This window comes from Pinus tabuliformis, chromosome 8, assembly GCF_031772625.1.
Source record: "Pinus tabuliformis cultivar Carrire ecotype Pingquan chromosome 8, CPIR1, whole genome shotgun sequence".
In the NCBI taxonomy this organism is placed as follows: Eukaryota; Viridiplantae; Streptophyta; class Pinopsida; order Pinales; family Pinaceae; genus Pinus; species Pinus tabuliformis.
In genome coordinates, this window is record NC_142294.1 from 2,035,556,867 (window position 1) to 2,035,570,649 (window position 13,783).

Here is a 13,783-nt window from a genome sequence, read left to right on the forward strand (position 1 = left end):
TAAAATATATAAGAAAAAAAAAAACCGTTACAAAATAATTCTACACTCTCATTAATTTGTTTTATGTAAAATAAAATTATTATATCAAAAAATATTAATTTATAAATTAAAATAATAAATAATATTATTAATACACAATAACATATATCAATTTCAAAAAATATAATATTTATAATAAATAATAATAACAATAATAAACAATATTATATATTAATTTCAAAAAATATCATATTTATAATAAATAATAATAACAATAAATAAAAATGATGATTTGATAAGTATATATAGGTTGTTTATAATTAACATCCAATTTTAATTTCCAAATAATATTATTATTTTTATTATAATAATCTCATTAGTTTATTCACATGAATAATATAAACCTTTTATTATCAAATAAAAAATCTAAATAATGTTATTACAGGTTACACTGTCAACGAACTTAAGAATATGTACTTCTAAGTAAAAACTCTCCAAAGGATAAAGAGTATATACACCTAAGCTATGGATAATGCAATTATAATTTGTTTGCAAATTTGTGAAACGTCGATATTCTTATCGACCATGATAATCCATCCCTTGGAAAGTGGCATCGTGTCACTATATATACCGATGGTGTCATACCCTTTGTGATCTGTAAACAGGCCACACTCTTCCGTCCACATAAACACATGTAGCTTTTGTTCATATCTCCAATCGTGACCGCATATGATTGTGTATTCATTAGCTGAGGTACCATCATTACTGGCTTCAAATCTTACACGAAACACATCACGTCCACGACTAATAGTGAGAAAGCACATCAATATACCACCGTACGTTTGGAAATCTTCCATCTTCGTATGAAACTGAAATGAACCCTCGTTAAAGGCAGATGGGGTCGCTGGAAAGACAACATCTACCACTTTCACTTTAAACTTTTCCGTAATGGATTGTCGCACCACCTGCACAGATTTCATAATCCATTTCAAATTTGATAAAATATAAAATTCATTTATTTTTCTGAAAAAGATTTGTCTGCTTTCCGGGAAAATTAAGCACCCACCATATCTGTATCATAGTAAGTGATAGTTGACGCTCCAGTAAAGAAGGCACTCGCTAGCTTTTCATGAGAGGTCGATGTCTGCACAAATTTCCCAAATCCATTGAGCACAAAACTAGACTTTAGTCTTGATAAATTCACAATAAAGCTAGAAATAGGATTACACACCGATGCACCTCAGAGATCAACCAATCCACGATTTTTTTGGTAGGCTGATACTATATTACATATGCTTACAGGTTTCGATAGTTGCAGGTTTCTTCCTCACCATAGAAAATATATAAATAGTTTATATGAATTAATATGTTGTGTTAGAAGGATACTAACCAAAAAATTGCAAATGTCATTCCACATAACATCAGTGTTTGATGAAATGCAGAAATATTTCAACCGTTTCAGCTGACTCAGTCCATGTATGCTTTTTAGCTTCTTACACTCGTCCACTTTAATTCCCTCAAGCGATGTCAGACCTTCAACATTCAAGGCTTCCAGCTGGTGGCAGCGATTTATGAGGAGGAATTTGAGATGTACCAGATTTGAAAGGTTTATTAATGTTTTGAGCTCCGTACACCCTTCCGCTTGAATTTCCTCAAGCGATGTCAGACGTTCAACATTCAAGGTTTCCAGCTGGTAGCAACCATTTATGCAGAGGAATTTGAGGTTTACCAGATTTGAAAGGTTTATTAATTCCTTCACTCGGTGGCACCGTTGCAGGTTTAGCCTTACTAATGTTGATGGCAAGTATTTAACATGCATTAGCCAACTATTTTCTGAAAGATCAAGAGTCTCAAGGCTGGGTAGAACACCTTCTGGAATGCATATCTCAGATATGCGTGTGTTCGTCAAAGTGAAATCTATTAAAGCACCCATGGCAACATGCATGGTCTCCTGCACCTTAAAATTAAGGATATATATTGGACAATTCCTTATAACCAAAACTTTCATATTTGGCCCCGCAATTTCCTCCCATAAGATGCCATCCGCACCGCTGAAATCAATCAAAAGCAACTCTTTCAACTCTTTTAACCGCCTCAAATCTCCCAGAGACTGCCGTAATTTTATCCCCTCCTCTGCGGGCTTTTTTGCTGGATGAAAATACGGTAGCGGTTCTGACTTTTTTTCTTCTTTCAACTCTTTTAACCGCCCCAAATCGCCCAGAGGCTGCCGTAATTTTTTCTTTTTTGCCGGATGAAAATACGGTAGCGGTTCTGACTTTTTTTCGTCTTTCTTTGCGGCATCTAGCTTTCTTTCTGGATGAGAATAACACATCATAAGTGGTGGGGAGACTGTCTCCCTTGAATTCCCTATTCTTAGTCGTTGTAACTTTTCCGGTAGTTTGACATGCAAGGGCCATTTTAAATCAGTAGATAGTAAATTCAGGTATCTTAAAGACCTTTGATTTGCCATTCCCACAGGCAAGTATTGCAATTTACGACAACCATTGAAATCGGCATACTCAAGTGACGATATATTTCCCAAAATATCTAATGGGATGGACAGATTGATGCAGTCTCGCAGAGCTAGAAATTGGAGATGCATCAGTTCAGAGAAGGATTTGGGCAGTTGGGTTAGATTAGTGCAGCCAGATAGATCTAGATGTCTGAGGCGTTTGAGTTCACCAAAACCAATAGGGAGTGATTCTAGAAATGTGATATTTTTCAACACTATCTTGCCGGGAATTGTTATGCTCGTTCCTATCCATTCCAGAAAACGGAAAAAATAAGGTGCCGTGAAGCCTTGCTGGGCGCTATCTGAGATTACCTCAGAATCATTAAGATCAAGGCGGCCGCTGCAGGGATTCGCCTCTAAATCAACCTTTTCTTGCCTTAGGGTCGCCCGATGTGTGCCCTTCATGTCAATATTTAACATACTCAAGTGCAAAGGAGGCTGCTGCAAATGCAATACACATGACCTGTTTAATACAATTACAAAGTGGGACGAATTTCACCACAAAATACTCAGGAAACTGTAGATGTACTTACCATATTAAATCTTTGGAAGAACTGCTCGAGGTCCCCATGGCCCTCAAGTTCCAAAACTCTCAAGTTTCTCAGTGAAACGGTATCAGGAAAATAGATGGAGCTGCGCAGGCGCAGGCGAAGCCACACCAAATCCCCCGACATATCCCACATACCGAAAAGTGTCGACAAATCCATGGGAACATCAACTACAAAGAGGCGTACACCCACACCTTTAATGTAATTCGTGCAATCTGGCAGATGCTCACCTTTTGGTGTCCGAATACCTCGTATCCAACAGGAATCGGCTCCGCCCTAGAACGAATTTAAATTAAATACCCGTCTGTAATGGATTATGAAATAAAAATAACGCAAAACATGGCGCAGAAATAAGCTTACTTGCAGCTTCGACATCAATTCCTCTATATCATCTGAGCAGCTAAGCCGCAGTGGCTGACGGGGTGAGTGCACACCAAACTTTTCTCTGGCGATATGTCTGGCCAACTGCCCAATATGTTCATGCATTGTAATTTTCTCTCTCTTTGGTAAGTAGAGATAATCATAGTTACCGTTTGGATCGTTGCATGCGTCAATCTGACACATGAAAACAGTTAGGGCGTGTAAGAATGGGAGTATGTGTTTTTTTAATGGAGGTTTTGTTAGATTTGTAGTTATAGTTTGGAAAAAAATTGTGGTTAAATTTTAATGTGTGTGGTTTAAATTAATTTTTTATTATATTTATGCATTTAATTGGTCAAAAAAAGATTTACTAATTTATTTTATTAAATTTAATTATGAAAAATTTACCAAACTTATGATTTTGATTATAATTAGACAGAATTCAAACAAATTAAATTGTAAAAATAACTTAAAAACCTTTCCAAAAAATAAAACTACTCCATCTGGATCCTCTTTAAACAAAACATAAAACTACTCTATCTGGATCCCTTTAAACAAAACATACAAATTGTGAAATAACTCTTTTGAGAAAAAAAACATAAAAATTGAGAAATAATTCTTACAGAATCCGTTCGGCATTTAATTTCATCATCGGCTTGCAAGTCATCCTGATAATCAAGAAGGAATTTTTGACGGAGATTTTCAAGAGAGTCACTAACGTCTTTGTAACCTAATCCCTCCAATACACTAACTGCGATTTCTTTGTCCTCTCCCAGCAAGAAACAACCCAGATCTAAAAATATCTCCTTGTCGTCACTATCCAGAGCCTCGTAACTCACTTTTAAAGTGTCCTTTATATCGTCTGGTAGTCTTCTGCTGAGCTTTTGCAACTGCCGCTTCCAATACTCTTCCTCACTCCGGCCATGCAACAGTCCGCCCAACACTCGTAAGGAGAAGGGCAGCCCACCACAAAATTTCAAAACCTCTTCAACTGAACATTCGAATCCTTCATCTGGTTCAGGTTGGTCGAATGCATGCCTGCAGAAAAGCTCCTGGGCATGTTTTATCTGCAATGGTTTTACATCATATACTACAGTTTTTGGAGAAGAGCGTCTGAGTAAAGCTTGATCACGAGACGTGATCAAAATCAAACTACCCGATCCCACAACATCAGTGACTAGTAGATTACTTATTTGCTCGATATGATCCACGTCATCCAAAACAATCAGAACTTGGAGTCCTCGGAGACGATAGCTAAAAATACCTTTTCCATGTCTGGTATCTTCAACATGGAAATCACAACCCAGCAGATCCCGAAGGAGCTTCCGCTGCAAAGATGATAAATCCTTTTTCCTGACGTCGGACAAAAAACAAAACCTAGTAAAAGCCGAACGTTTCAGGTTGTAGAGATGTGTGACCAGAGTTGACTTGCCTACTCCGGCCATTCCAGCAATCCCCATGATCACTGTGCCATTTAACTCGCTTTGTTTCTTAATTTCATCATTTATTTCCTTCACAACTGGATCAAGCCCAACCAGGTGTTTAGGCAGCTCGAATGGTTCCCACTTTACCCCTTTTAGCACATCTTTCACAATCTCCTCCAAAAACTCTCCATGGTCACTGCAAAAACAACAATCAGGTACATGCAGTCATAATTGTCAGAATTACGGGAAGGAAGGAAGAAACGACTTCGAGAAATCAAAGATTAGTAATAAAGCTGAATGTATTCACCTTTCATTAGTTTTGAAGAAAAGGCCAGAAATCTCTGAGGCTTTGTTGAGGGCAGCCTTCCATTTTTTGATGTCTTCCCTGCCGACTCTGCCTTTCAGTTGGTGTTCCTCAAAGGTTTTCCTATAACATCCCCTCTCGCTGTCAATGTAACGAAGGTCTGTGTGCTCAACGTCATAAAACACAGGAATGATCTTCCTCTTGCATCTCAAGATCCAACACAATTCATCCAAACACCAACGCGATTCAGCATAACGCTTACTGAAAATGGCAATATGTACTGACGCACTCTTAATGGCTGCGACAATTGCGGGAGAGAGCTCATCTCCCAAGTGGTGAGGCGATGGTAGATGAGGCTGGCCATAGTCTTCTTGACATCAGGACCCCTGTGATTTATAAAAACGTGGTATGTTGATGACACTGGTTCTGTGGCAGCGGACTCCATAGCTACTGTGTCTTACAAACGGGAAGGGATGGGATCAAATAGAAACGAAGATGAGCTGAAGGCTTGGCCAGTCAATGAAGGCACTAATTGCGAGATGAGAAGAATGTAAATGTTACCGAGGAGAACCGTCCATCGGTCATTTATAAAAATGGCCTTCTCTAAGGGGGTTTACCATAGTCCACATACCTCATACTGTAACATTATGGATTAAAATTCCAGTGTATTCGATTTGCGTTTATAACCATTCACAATCAACGTGGTAAAAGTTAGTGAAGCATTAAGAGATGGAACCGTGAATGGTAAAAGGAGTTGTGATTTTGGGAGATTTTATAATGTATTTAAAAATCATTTAATAGTATAGGATAAGGTAATTAAAAAATATTGGTTAAATCTAACTTCATTACTCATCAGTGAGGTTATTCCATAGAAGCCTTTATGCGATTTTAAAAATTAAATAGAATGTACAAATTTTATAATGTGTATTCAGAAATTTGGGATTAACCGTATGTAGATGTACAAATTTTATCATGACATAAGCATAACCATGCCGATGAGTACAAGGCCATATAAAAGTCGTCAAAATAACTTGGATGCCGTAATATAAGGGTGGGGTCGTACTATGCTGTCCGCCAATAGACGGAGTACGATACACCGCCCCATGTGACAACGATCATTGCTTCCTTTAAAATATAATTTAACAACGACGGTGGCACGCGAGACGATGTAATCTTAGTCATAAGTGTTCCATTGAAGACTATTAATGGACATTTTTCCTAAAAGCAAATTTAAGAAATTGTATAATGTTTAATCAGGCCTTCGGATTTAACTGTTAGCTACGGTTTAGAATTGAGTGATGCCCATGAATAATGCAATGGGATTGAAAAGTCGTGAAAATAGGTGTGAAAAGAAGATATTTGATCAGATAATTACAAAGTGGTGGAAACTAATTTTGAAATGGAACATAATTGATGTTCTGAAGATGCTGTGAGTGGAGTGCTCAAATATTTCCATGCCGCACCATGAGATTCACAGAGAGAGAAGATCATAATGAGCCGAGCCGCAGGATAAGCAGTGTGTATTGTAAAGCTTCAGGAGATTAACCCCAACTGTCCGTGAGTTGTGTCCCCATGACACATGTGACCGCTGCCCAGAAAATATAATTCCATGATGTGCGAGACAATGTCGACATGGCATCTAATCTGTCGATGTCGCTTAGTTGGATGAACACCATGTACTGTAAAGCCATTTGCAGATGGAATCTAGTGACATTCCATTTTCAGAAGAACCAGAGCAATACTGACAGTATCCTTTTAATCTTCATCACCAACCAAAATGTTTTTTAATTCATTTTCAATATTTCTTTTGGGCTGCTATTGCAATGTTTATGTAGTTAAATATATTTTATCGCAAAGAGTTTTCTGGTCCAGAGACTTAATATCTTATTTTGTCTTTTTAATTTTTTAACTAAATTAAATTAATATATATATATATATATATATATATATTAAAATAAAATAATTATATTAATAATGGTAATTTTTGGATTCTAAATTTTCAATATAATTATTTTATTTTATTTTGTATTTTTTAATAAAATTAATTTATTAAATTGAAAAATGCTATCTAATTCATTATATTAAAAATATATAATATAATATAAACGTTGTTACTTCATTCCAATAAAATTAAAACTAAAATATAATAAAATGTGTAATGTTCAATATCTATATCACTATACAGTATTTAGTGTTACAAGAAATTTTAATTAATTACTGCGTAACAGGCTGGATGACCCATGAGGCTCGCCTTTTAAATGACACTATTGATTGTTTTTTTCCCTTGATTCCACGTGGCAATAAGATCTTAATTATAAATCATATTTTTAAAAAGTTGTTAAAAATCCTTCAATTAAATAATCTTTTGATTGTTTTTTTTCCTTGATTCCACGTGGGTAGTAAGATCGTGGAATCAAGGGTAGATGGCGTAGTAGATAATAATAATAATTGATATATAACAAAATTATTATTTAATTAAAACAATGTTATTTAACAAAGTCCAAACCTACAGTCTTATATTAATATCTATAATGCATTTTTTTATTTTTATTTTTTCCTTACACAACTTTATACTTTTCCTACTTTTAGATATTACATTATTCTAAGATTTATTCTTATTTTTAGATTTTGTTGTTTTTTAACGGTTAGGAATTATATTATGAGTTTTTTTGTTCTCCTTATTTATGGTTAATAATTCTTAGTCATCTCTATTCAACTCTATTCAACTCCATTTTTTACTAGTTAACTCTATTGTGTTATTTAATAAAACCTTAAAAAAAAAAATTCTTTTTCACCGAAAAACCCCATTCTTTAAAAATCATCATGTATCATAAAACATATTTTTTAAAAATTGTTATAAATTCATATCGATTATTTATGTGAAATTATAATCTATATTCCTATTTATATAGGAACAAAGTAAACACTTTAATATAAATGAATTAACATTCTTAATGTGGTTTAAGAAAAGCATCATTGGTTTTTGGATATTTTTCCTTTAACATTTCATTTAGATAAAGATGATGCTAATTCTCTAATGCATTATTGCATTTTCATAGGAGAAAAGCAACTGATTTTGGATCAAGTCAAATATAATTGATCAAGAAAAAACTCGTTATACATGTAAAGTTGGCCATGCAAACTATTGTTAATGCTAATTCCCTAGTGCATTATTGCACCTTGAAAGAACCATGCCACTAAGTTTTGATCAAAAGAAATATAATTGGTCGGAAAGCTTTTTTGAGTTTAAAGTTGATAGTGGACAATATTACACACCTTCCATCTTTTGGAAAGTTTTTTTTAGTACTTTTCTTAAATTAAAATTAAAAAAATCGATGTGCATATATTATTGGTCACGTGAGATGTGAGGGTGTGGTTTGGTAAGATAAAAATCAGATTTGAATTAAAAAGAAGGAGTTACAGCTCACAGGTGAGTACTGCACCTAGAGACTGCACTCATACAAAGAGATCTCTCTCCGCACACTCTACTATTCATCAAATGAATGATTACATTATTAAGTACATCATTAGGAATCAGGTAGTTGCAAACAAACTCCTAAACTCTAGGAACAAATCCTAAACTAAGGAGATACGTTACAACTTATGTAACCATTTCTCCATTAATACAAAATAATATTAATTATTTTCAACTCCCCCCTTAATGGAGAAAGGATTATCTTGAACTCCTAGCATCCCTCTAAACAATTCAAACTTTACACGCCCAAGAGGCTTAGTAAAAATATCAGCCATGTTATCACAAGTTTTACAATATTCCACACATATTTCTTTTGACTGTTGCTTCTCTCGAACAAAATGAACTTGAGTATCAATATGCTTGGTATTTTTATGAAAGACTGGATTGTTTGCAAGCTTGATGGTACTCTGGTTGTCAGTTTTGATAATAGTTGATTCTTTCTGCTCTTCTCCTGCATCGTTGAGAAGTTTTCTCAACCAGATAGCTTCACATGTGGCTGCACACAATGCTTGGTACTCAGCTTCACATGAACATAGAGCTACAATGTGTTGCTTTTTGTTGCTCCATGCTTTGACCCCAGATCCAATGCTGAATAGTAACCTGTGATAGATCTTCGATCATCCAAGTTACCTGCCCAATCTGAATCTGAAAAACCTGCTAGAATAACATCAGAAGTGTCAGTGTACAAAATGCCATAATTACTAGTACCACTAAGATACCTCAACACATTTTTTGCTGCGACCCAGTGACTTTCGAGTGGTTTTGACATGAACTGGCTCAACATACTAACAGAATATGCCAAATCTGGTCTAGTTGTAGTTAGATATATCAAACTGCCAACTAGTTGTCTGTACATGGTAGCATCCACCTGTTTAGTACCGTCGTCACTGCTCAACTTTAAGTTCTGCTGTAATGGTGTTGCTGTTGATCTGCACTGCTCCATTCTGAACCTTTCCAACAAGCTTCTGGCATACTTTCCTTGAGTGAGAAAAGTTTGTCCAGAGTCTCTCCATACCTCCAATCCCAAACAATAATGAAGGTTTCCGAGATCTTTCATCTCAAACACTTGTGACATCTTCTATTTGATTTCTTTGATCAGATTGTTAGCATTCCCTGTTATGATCATATCATCTACATACAAAGAAATCAAAATAATTTTCCTCTGTTTATTAAACTTGGTATACAGATTTGGATCATTCAAGCTTCTATGAAAGCCATGCTGAACAAAAAATGAGTCAATTTTCTCATACCACGACCTGGGTGCCTGTTTTAAACCATAAAGTGCATATGTTTCTGTCCCTTTTTCACAAATCCTTCAGGCTGTACTAAATAAATTTCTTCTTTCGAGTCACCATTCAGAAATGCAGACTTAACATCTAGCTAGTGTAGCTGCCATTTGTGTTTTGTTGCTAAGGAAATTAGCATTCTAATGGTGTTTAATTTGGATACAGGAGCAAAGGTGTCATCGAAATCTATTCCCTCTTGCTGTGAGTAACCCTTTGCTACCAGTCTAGCTTTAAGTTTCTCTATACTCCCATTTGCATTTAATTTTGGTTTATACAGCCATTTACATCCTATGGGGGTTTTACCTTCAGGTAATTCAACCAAATCCCAAGTATGGTTTCTATGTATTGATTCAATTTCCTCATACATTGCAGCCCTCCATGCATCAGATTTACTTGCTTCCTCATAATTTGCAGGTTCTACAATGTTTAAAATCTTTGACATTAATGCATAGCCTTTCAATTTAGAAGATAATCGAGTCTTCCTACCTGATCTCCTTGGTAGGGGACTTACCTCAATTTCAACCTTTTTTGAGCTTGCATCTTCATTGATTATATCATCTGTTACTTCTTCTTCTTGTTTCTCCTCCTGCTCTTCATCTTCCTCACTGTTTTCTTCCAATAGCAATGGAATGTGCCAATCACTGTTAGAGTCATTCTTTCCTTCTTCAACCTGTTCATGAAATATGACATCTCTGCTTGCAAAAACCTTGTGAGTCACAGGATTAAATAACTTATATGCCTTGAACTCAGTGCCATATCCAACAAATATACATTTCAGGGCTTTAGGATCTAACTTCTTCCTATTTTCCTTAGGTATATGAGCATAAAATTTTGACCCAAATATTCTTAAATGACTCACTGCTGGTTTGAATGCAAACAATGCTTCAAAAGGGTTTTTGAAGCCTAAACATCTAGTAGGACTCCTATTCTTTAAATATACAACAGTGTTAATAGCTTATGCCCAAAGACCATTTGATAGACCCTTACCTTGAAGCATGCTCCTTGCGCACTCCACAAGAGTTCTATTCTTTCGTTCTGCCACTCCATTCTGCTGTGGAGTTTGGGGCACTGTAAACTATTGCACAACCACATGATGCTTGTAGAAATCCATGAACTCTCCCAACCTGTATTCTCCCCCTTGATCTGAGCGGAGAATTTTTATCCTTTTTCCTGTCTGGTTTTCTACCATGGATTTAAACTCTTTAAAATACTGAAAAGCTTGACTCTTTTTACTCAGAAAGTATACCCATGAAAATCTAGTGCAATCATCTGTAAATAAGAGAAAGTAATATGCTCCTCCTAATGACCTAGTTTGCATGGGTCCACAGATGTCTGTATGCACCAGTTCTAAAATATCTCTTTCCTTTCTTTTAACATGCAAAGGGAACTCTTCTCTATGCATTTTCCCTAATGCACATCCATCACAATCCAGCTTAACATTATGGAAAACAGGGAGTCCATCGACCATACCTTTTCTCTGAAGTAGGATGAGGTCTTGCAGATTAAGATGGCCGAATCTCTGATGCCAGAGATTTTCGGCTGTCGATCCAGCTGCAACCATTGCTTGCTGTGGCATACTCTTCACATCTAGTCTGTACAGGTTCCCCACACGCACTCCTGTTGCAACTGTTTCCATCTGGCTATCCTTAATGACACAGTTAGTCTTAAAGAATTGAACATGCATGTCTTGATCAGTGATCATTGAGACAGAGACCAAATTTTTCTTAATTCCTGGAACATACAATACATTTTTAAGGTGTCTAATGTCACCGCTAGGTAATTTTACAGGAATGTCACCATGTCCTTTGATCTCATGTCCACTATCATCTCCTAAATAGATTTTCGACCCACATGAAGTTTCTTCAAGAAATTCAAACCAATCCTTCTTACCAGTCATATGTGAGGATGCGCCAGAGTCAACATACCATATGTCGTCCTCATCTCCCTTTGAAGCTGAAAGAGCACAATCGACTATAAATAGTTAAAGTTCGTGGCTATGATCCTCCTCTTCCTTAACGAAGTAACCCTTATGTTTTCTCTGTTTGTTTCTTCCTTCGTCTGCCTGCCTCTTATAACAATCTCTAATCTCATGTCTAGGTTTTCCACAGTAAAAACATTTCTTGATGGGAAAATTATTAGCAGACATACCTTTAAACGGTCTCTTCTGAAATGTGTTGACTCCTCTTTGCTGCTGCTGCTGCGGTTGCTGATGCTGCTTCCCTTTAAACTGTCTCCTTTTTGCCATCAGAGCAAGGTCATTGCTCTGTGATTTCAAATTTTGTCTTCGCTCTTTTTCCTGTATCAGAATCCCTGTCAGTTCTTCAAATGAAGGGGCTTTCTCCCTTGTTGACAGCCCTGTGATAAATGTCTGGTAATCATCAATCATTCCATTCAACGTGATCGTGACCAGATCTGAATCATAAACTTTCTCTCCGATATCTCCCAATCTGTCCTTCAGGTCTTTGACTCTCATAATGAATCCAACAGCGGATTCATTCTCCTCCATCTTCAATGCAAACAGCTTGCCTTTGAGTGACAAGACACGGTTTGAATTCTGCGTCTGGTATGGATTTTTAATGGTCATCCAAATGTCAGCGACCGATTTACAGTCTCTAATATGTGGGATAACATTGTCCTTGACGGACATCTTCAATATGACCTTTGCTTTTGTCTCTCTTTTATCCCAATCTTGTTCTTGTGTGGATGATCCTGACCTCAACTCATTTCCTGTCACGATCAACCACGCATTTGCACTTTCAAGTAAAGTCTGCATCTTGAATTTCCAGTTGTTGAAATTTGATCCATCGAGTTTTCCAGACTCGTGGAGATACGATTCTAAATTGTTATTCATATTGACTTATACTAGATCCGAACCTCTGTTTTGCTGAAAAAAATTTGTACCTTCAATGTGCCACCACCGGGCAAGTCCGATCTGCTACCACCGAACAGATCCGGAACTCCAATGTGCCACCACCGGGCAAATCCGATCTGTTGCCACCGAACAGATCTGGAACTCCAATGCGCCACCACTGGGCAAGTCCGATCTGCTGCCACTGAGTAGATCAGGAACTTCAACGTGCCACCACTGGGCAAGTCCGATCTGCTACCACCGAGTAGATCAGGAACTCCAATACGCCATCACCGGGAAAATCTGATCTGTTGCCACCGAACAGAGCCGGAAATTCAAAGTGCCACCATCGGGCAACTCCAATCTACAAATAATTGCAGATTTTTCAAAGAGAAAGAGTTTGGCGCTCCTTCGATAGCGAAATGCCCGTGCCAGAAACAAAATCGATGCGAGGCACGAAATTGGCGCGATTAAACCTTGATTTTCCGCGCCAATTGTACTTTCTAGTGCGCTGGCACGCTTATCACCCTTAAAACCGCGCCAATTGGCGCGTCTGTTCCTTAAAAAATCGCGCCAGCTCTTCCTTCCGCACAAAAATGCTGCGACTGTTCACGATAAAACCGCACCAACACTTTCTTGCGCTCAGAGATGATCAGTCATCTGAGACCTGTCTTTAGGTGTTACTGCAGTCCACCTGATTCTACAAATGCCGCCACTACAGTTCTGTAATCAATGATGCATCCTAAAAAAAAATTAAGGCTATCCCTACTCTAAGCTCTGATACCAAGATAAAAATCAGATTTGAATTAAAAAGAAGGAGTTATAGCTCATAGGTGAGTACTGCACCTGGAGACTGCACTCATACAAAGAGATCTCTCTCCGTACACTCTACTATTCATCAAATGAATGATTACATTATTAAGTACATCACTAGAAATCAGGTAGTTGCAAACAAACTCCTAAACTCTAGGAACAAATCCTAAACTAAGGAGATACGTTACAACTTATGTAACCATTTCTCCATTAATACAAAATAATATTAATTAT

General features: G+C 36.8%; 1 protein-coding gene across 1 annotated transcript; it reads right to left on the reverse strand.

The window, feature by feature from the left end:
- Window positions 1-420: 420 nt before the first annotated feature.
- On the reverse strand, window positions 421-12,739 carry LOC149244614 (uncharacterized). The gene is made up of 8 exons (XM_089371607.1): window positions 12,131-12,739; window positions 5,131-5,483; window positions 4,023-5,019; window positions 3,400-3,594; window positions 3,025-3,315; window positions 1,370-2,932; window positions 1,046-1,123; window positions 421-944 (listed from the first exon to the last, which is right to left on the reverse strand). Exons 1-8 carry the CDS (start codon window positions 12,737-12,739, stop codon window positions 498-500), a joined length of 4,533 nt encoding a protein of 1,510 aa, XP_089227733.1. The 3' UTR covers window positions 421-497.
- Window positions 12,740-13,783: the final 1,044 nt, after the last annotated feature.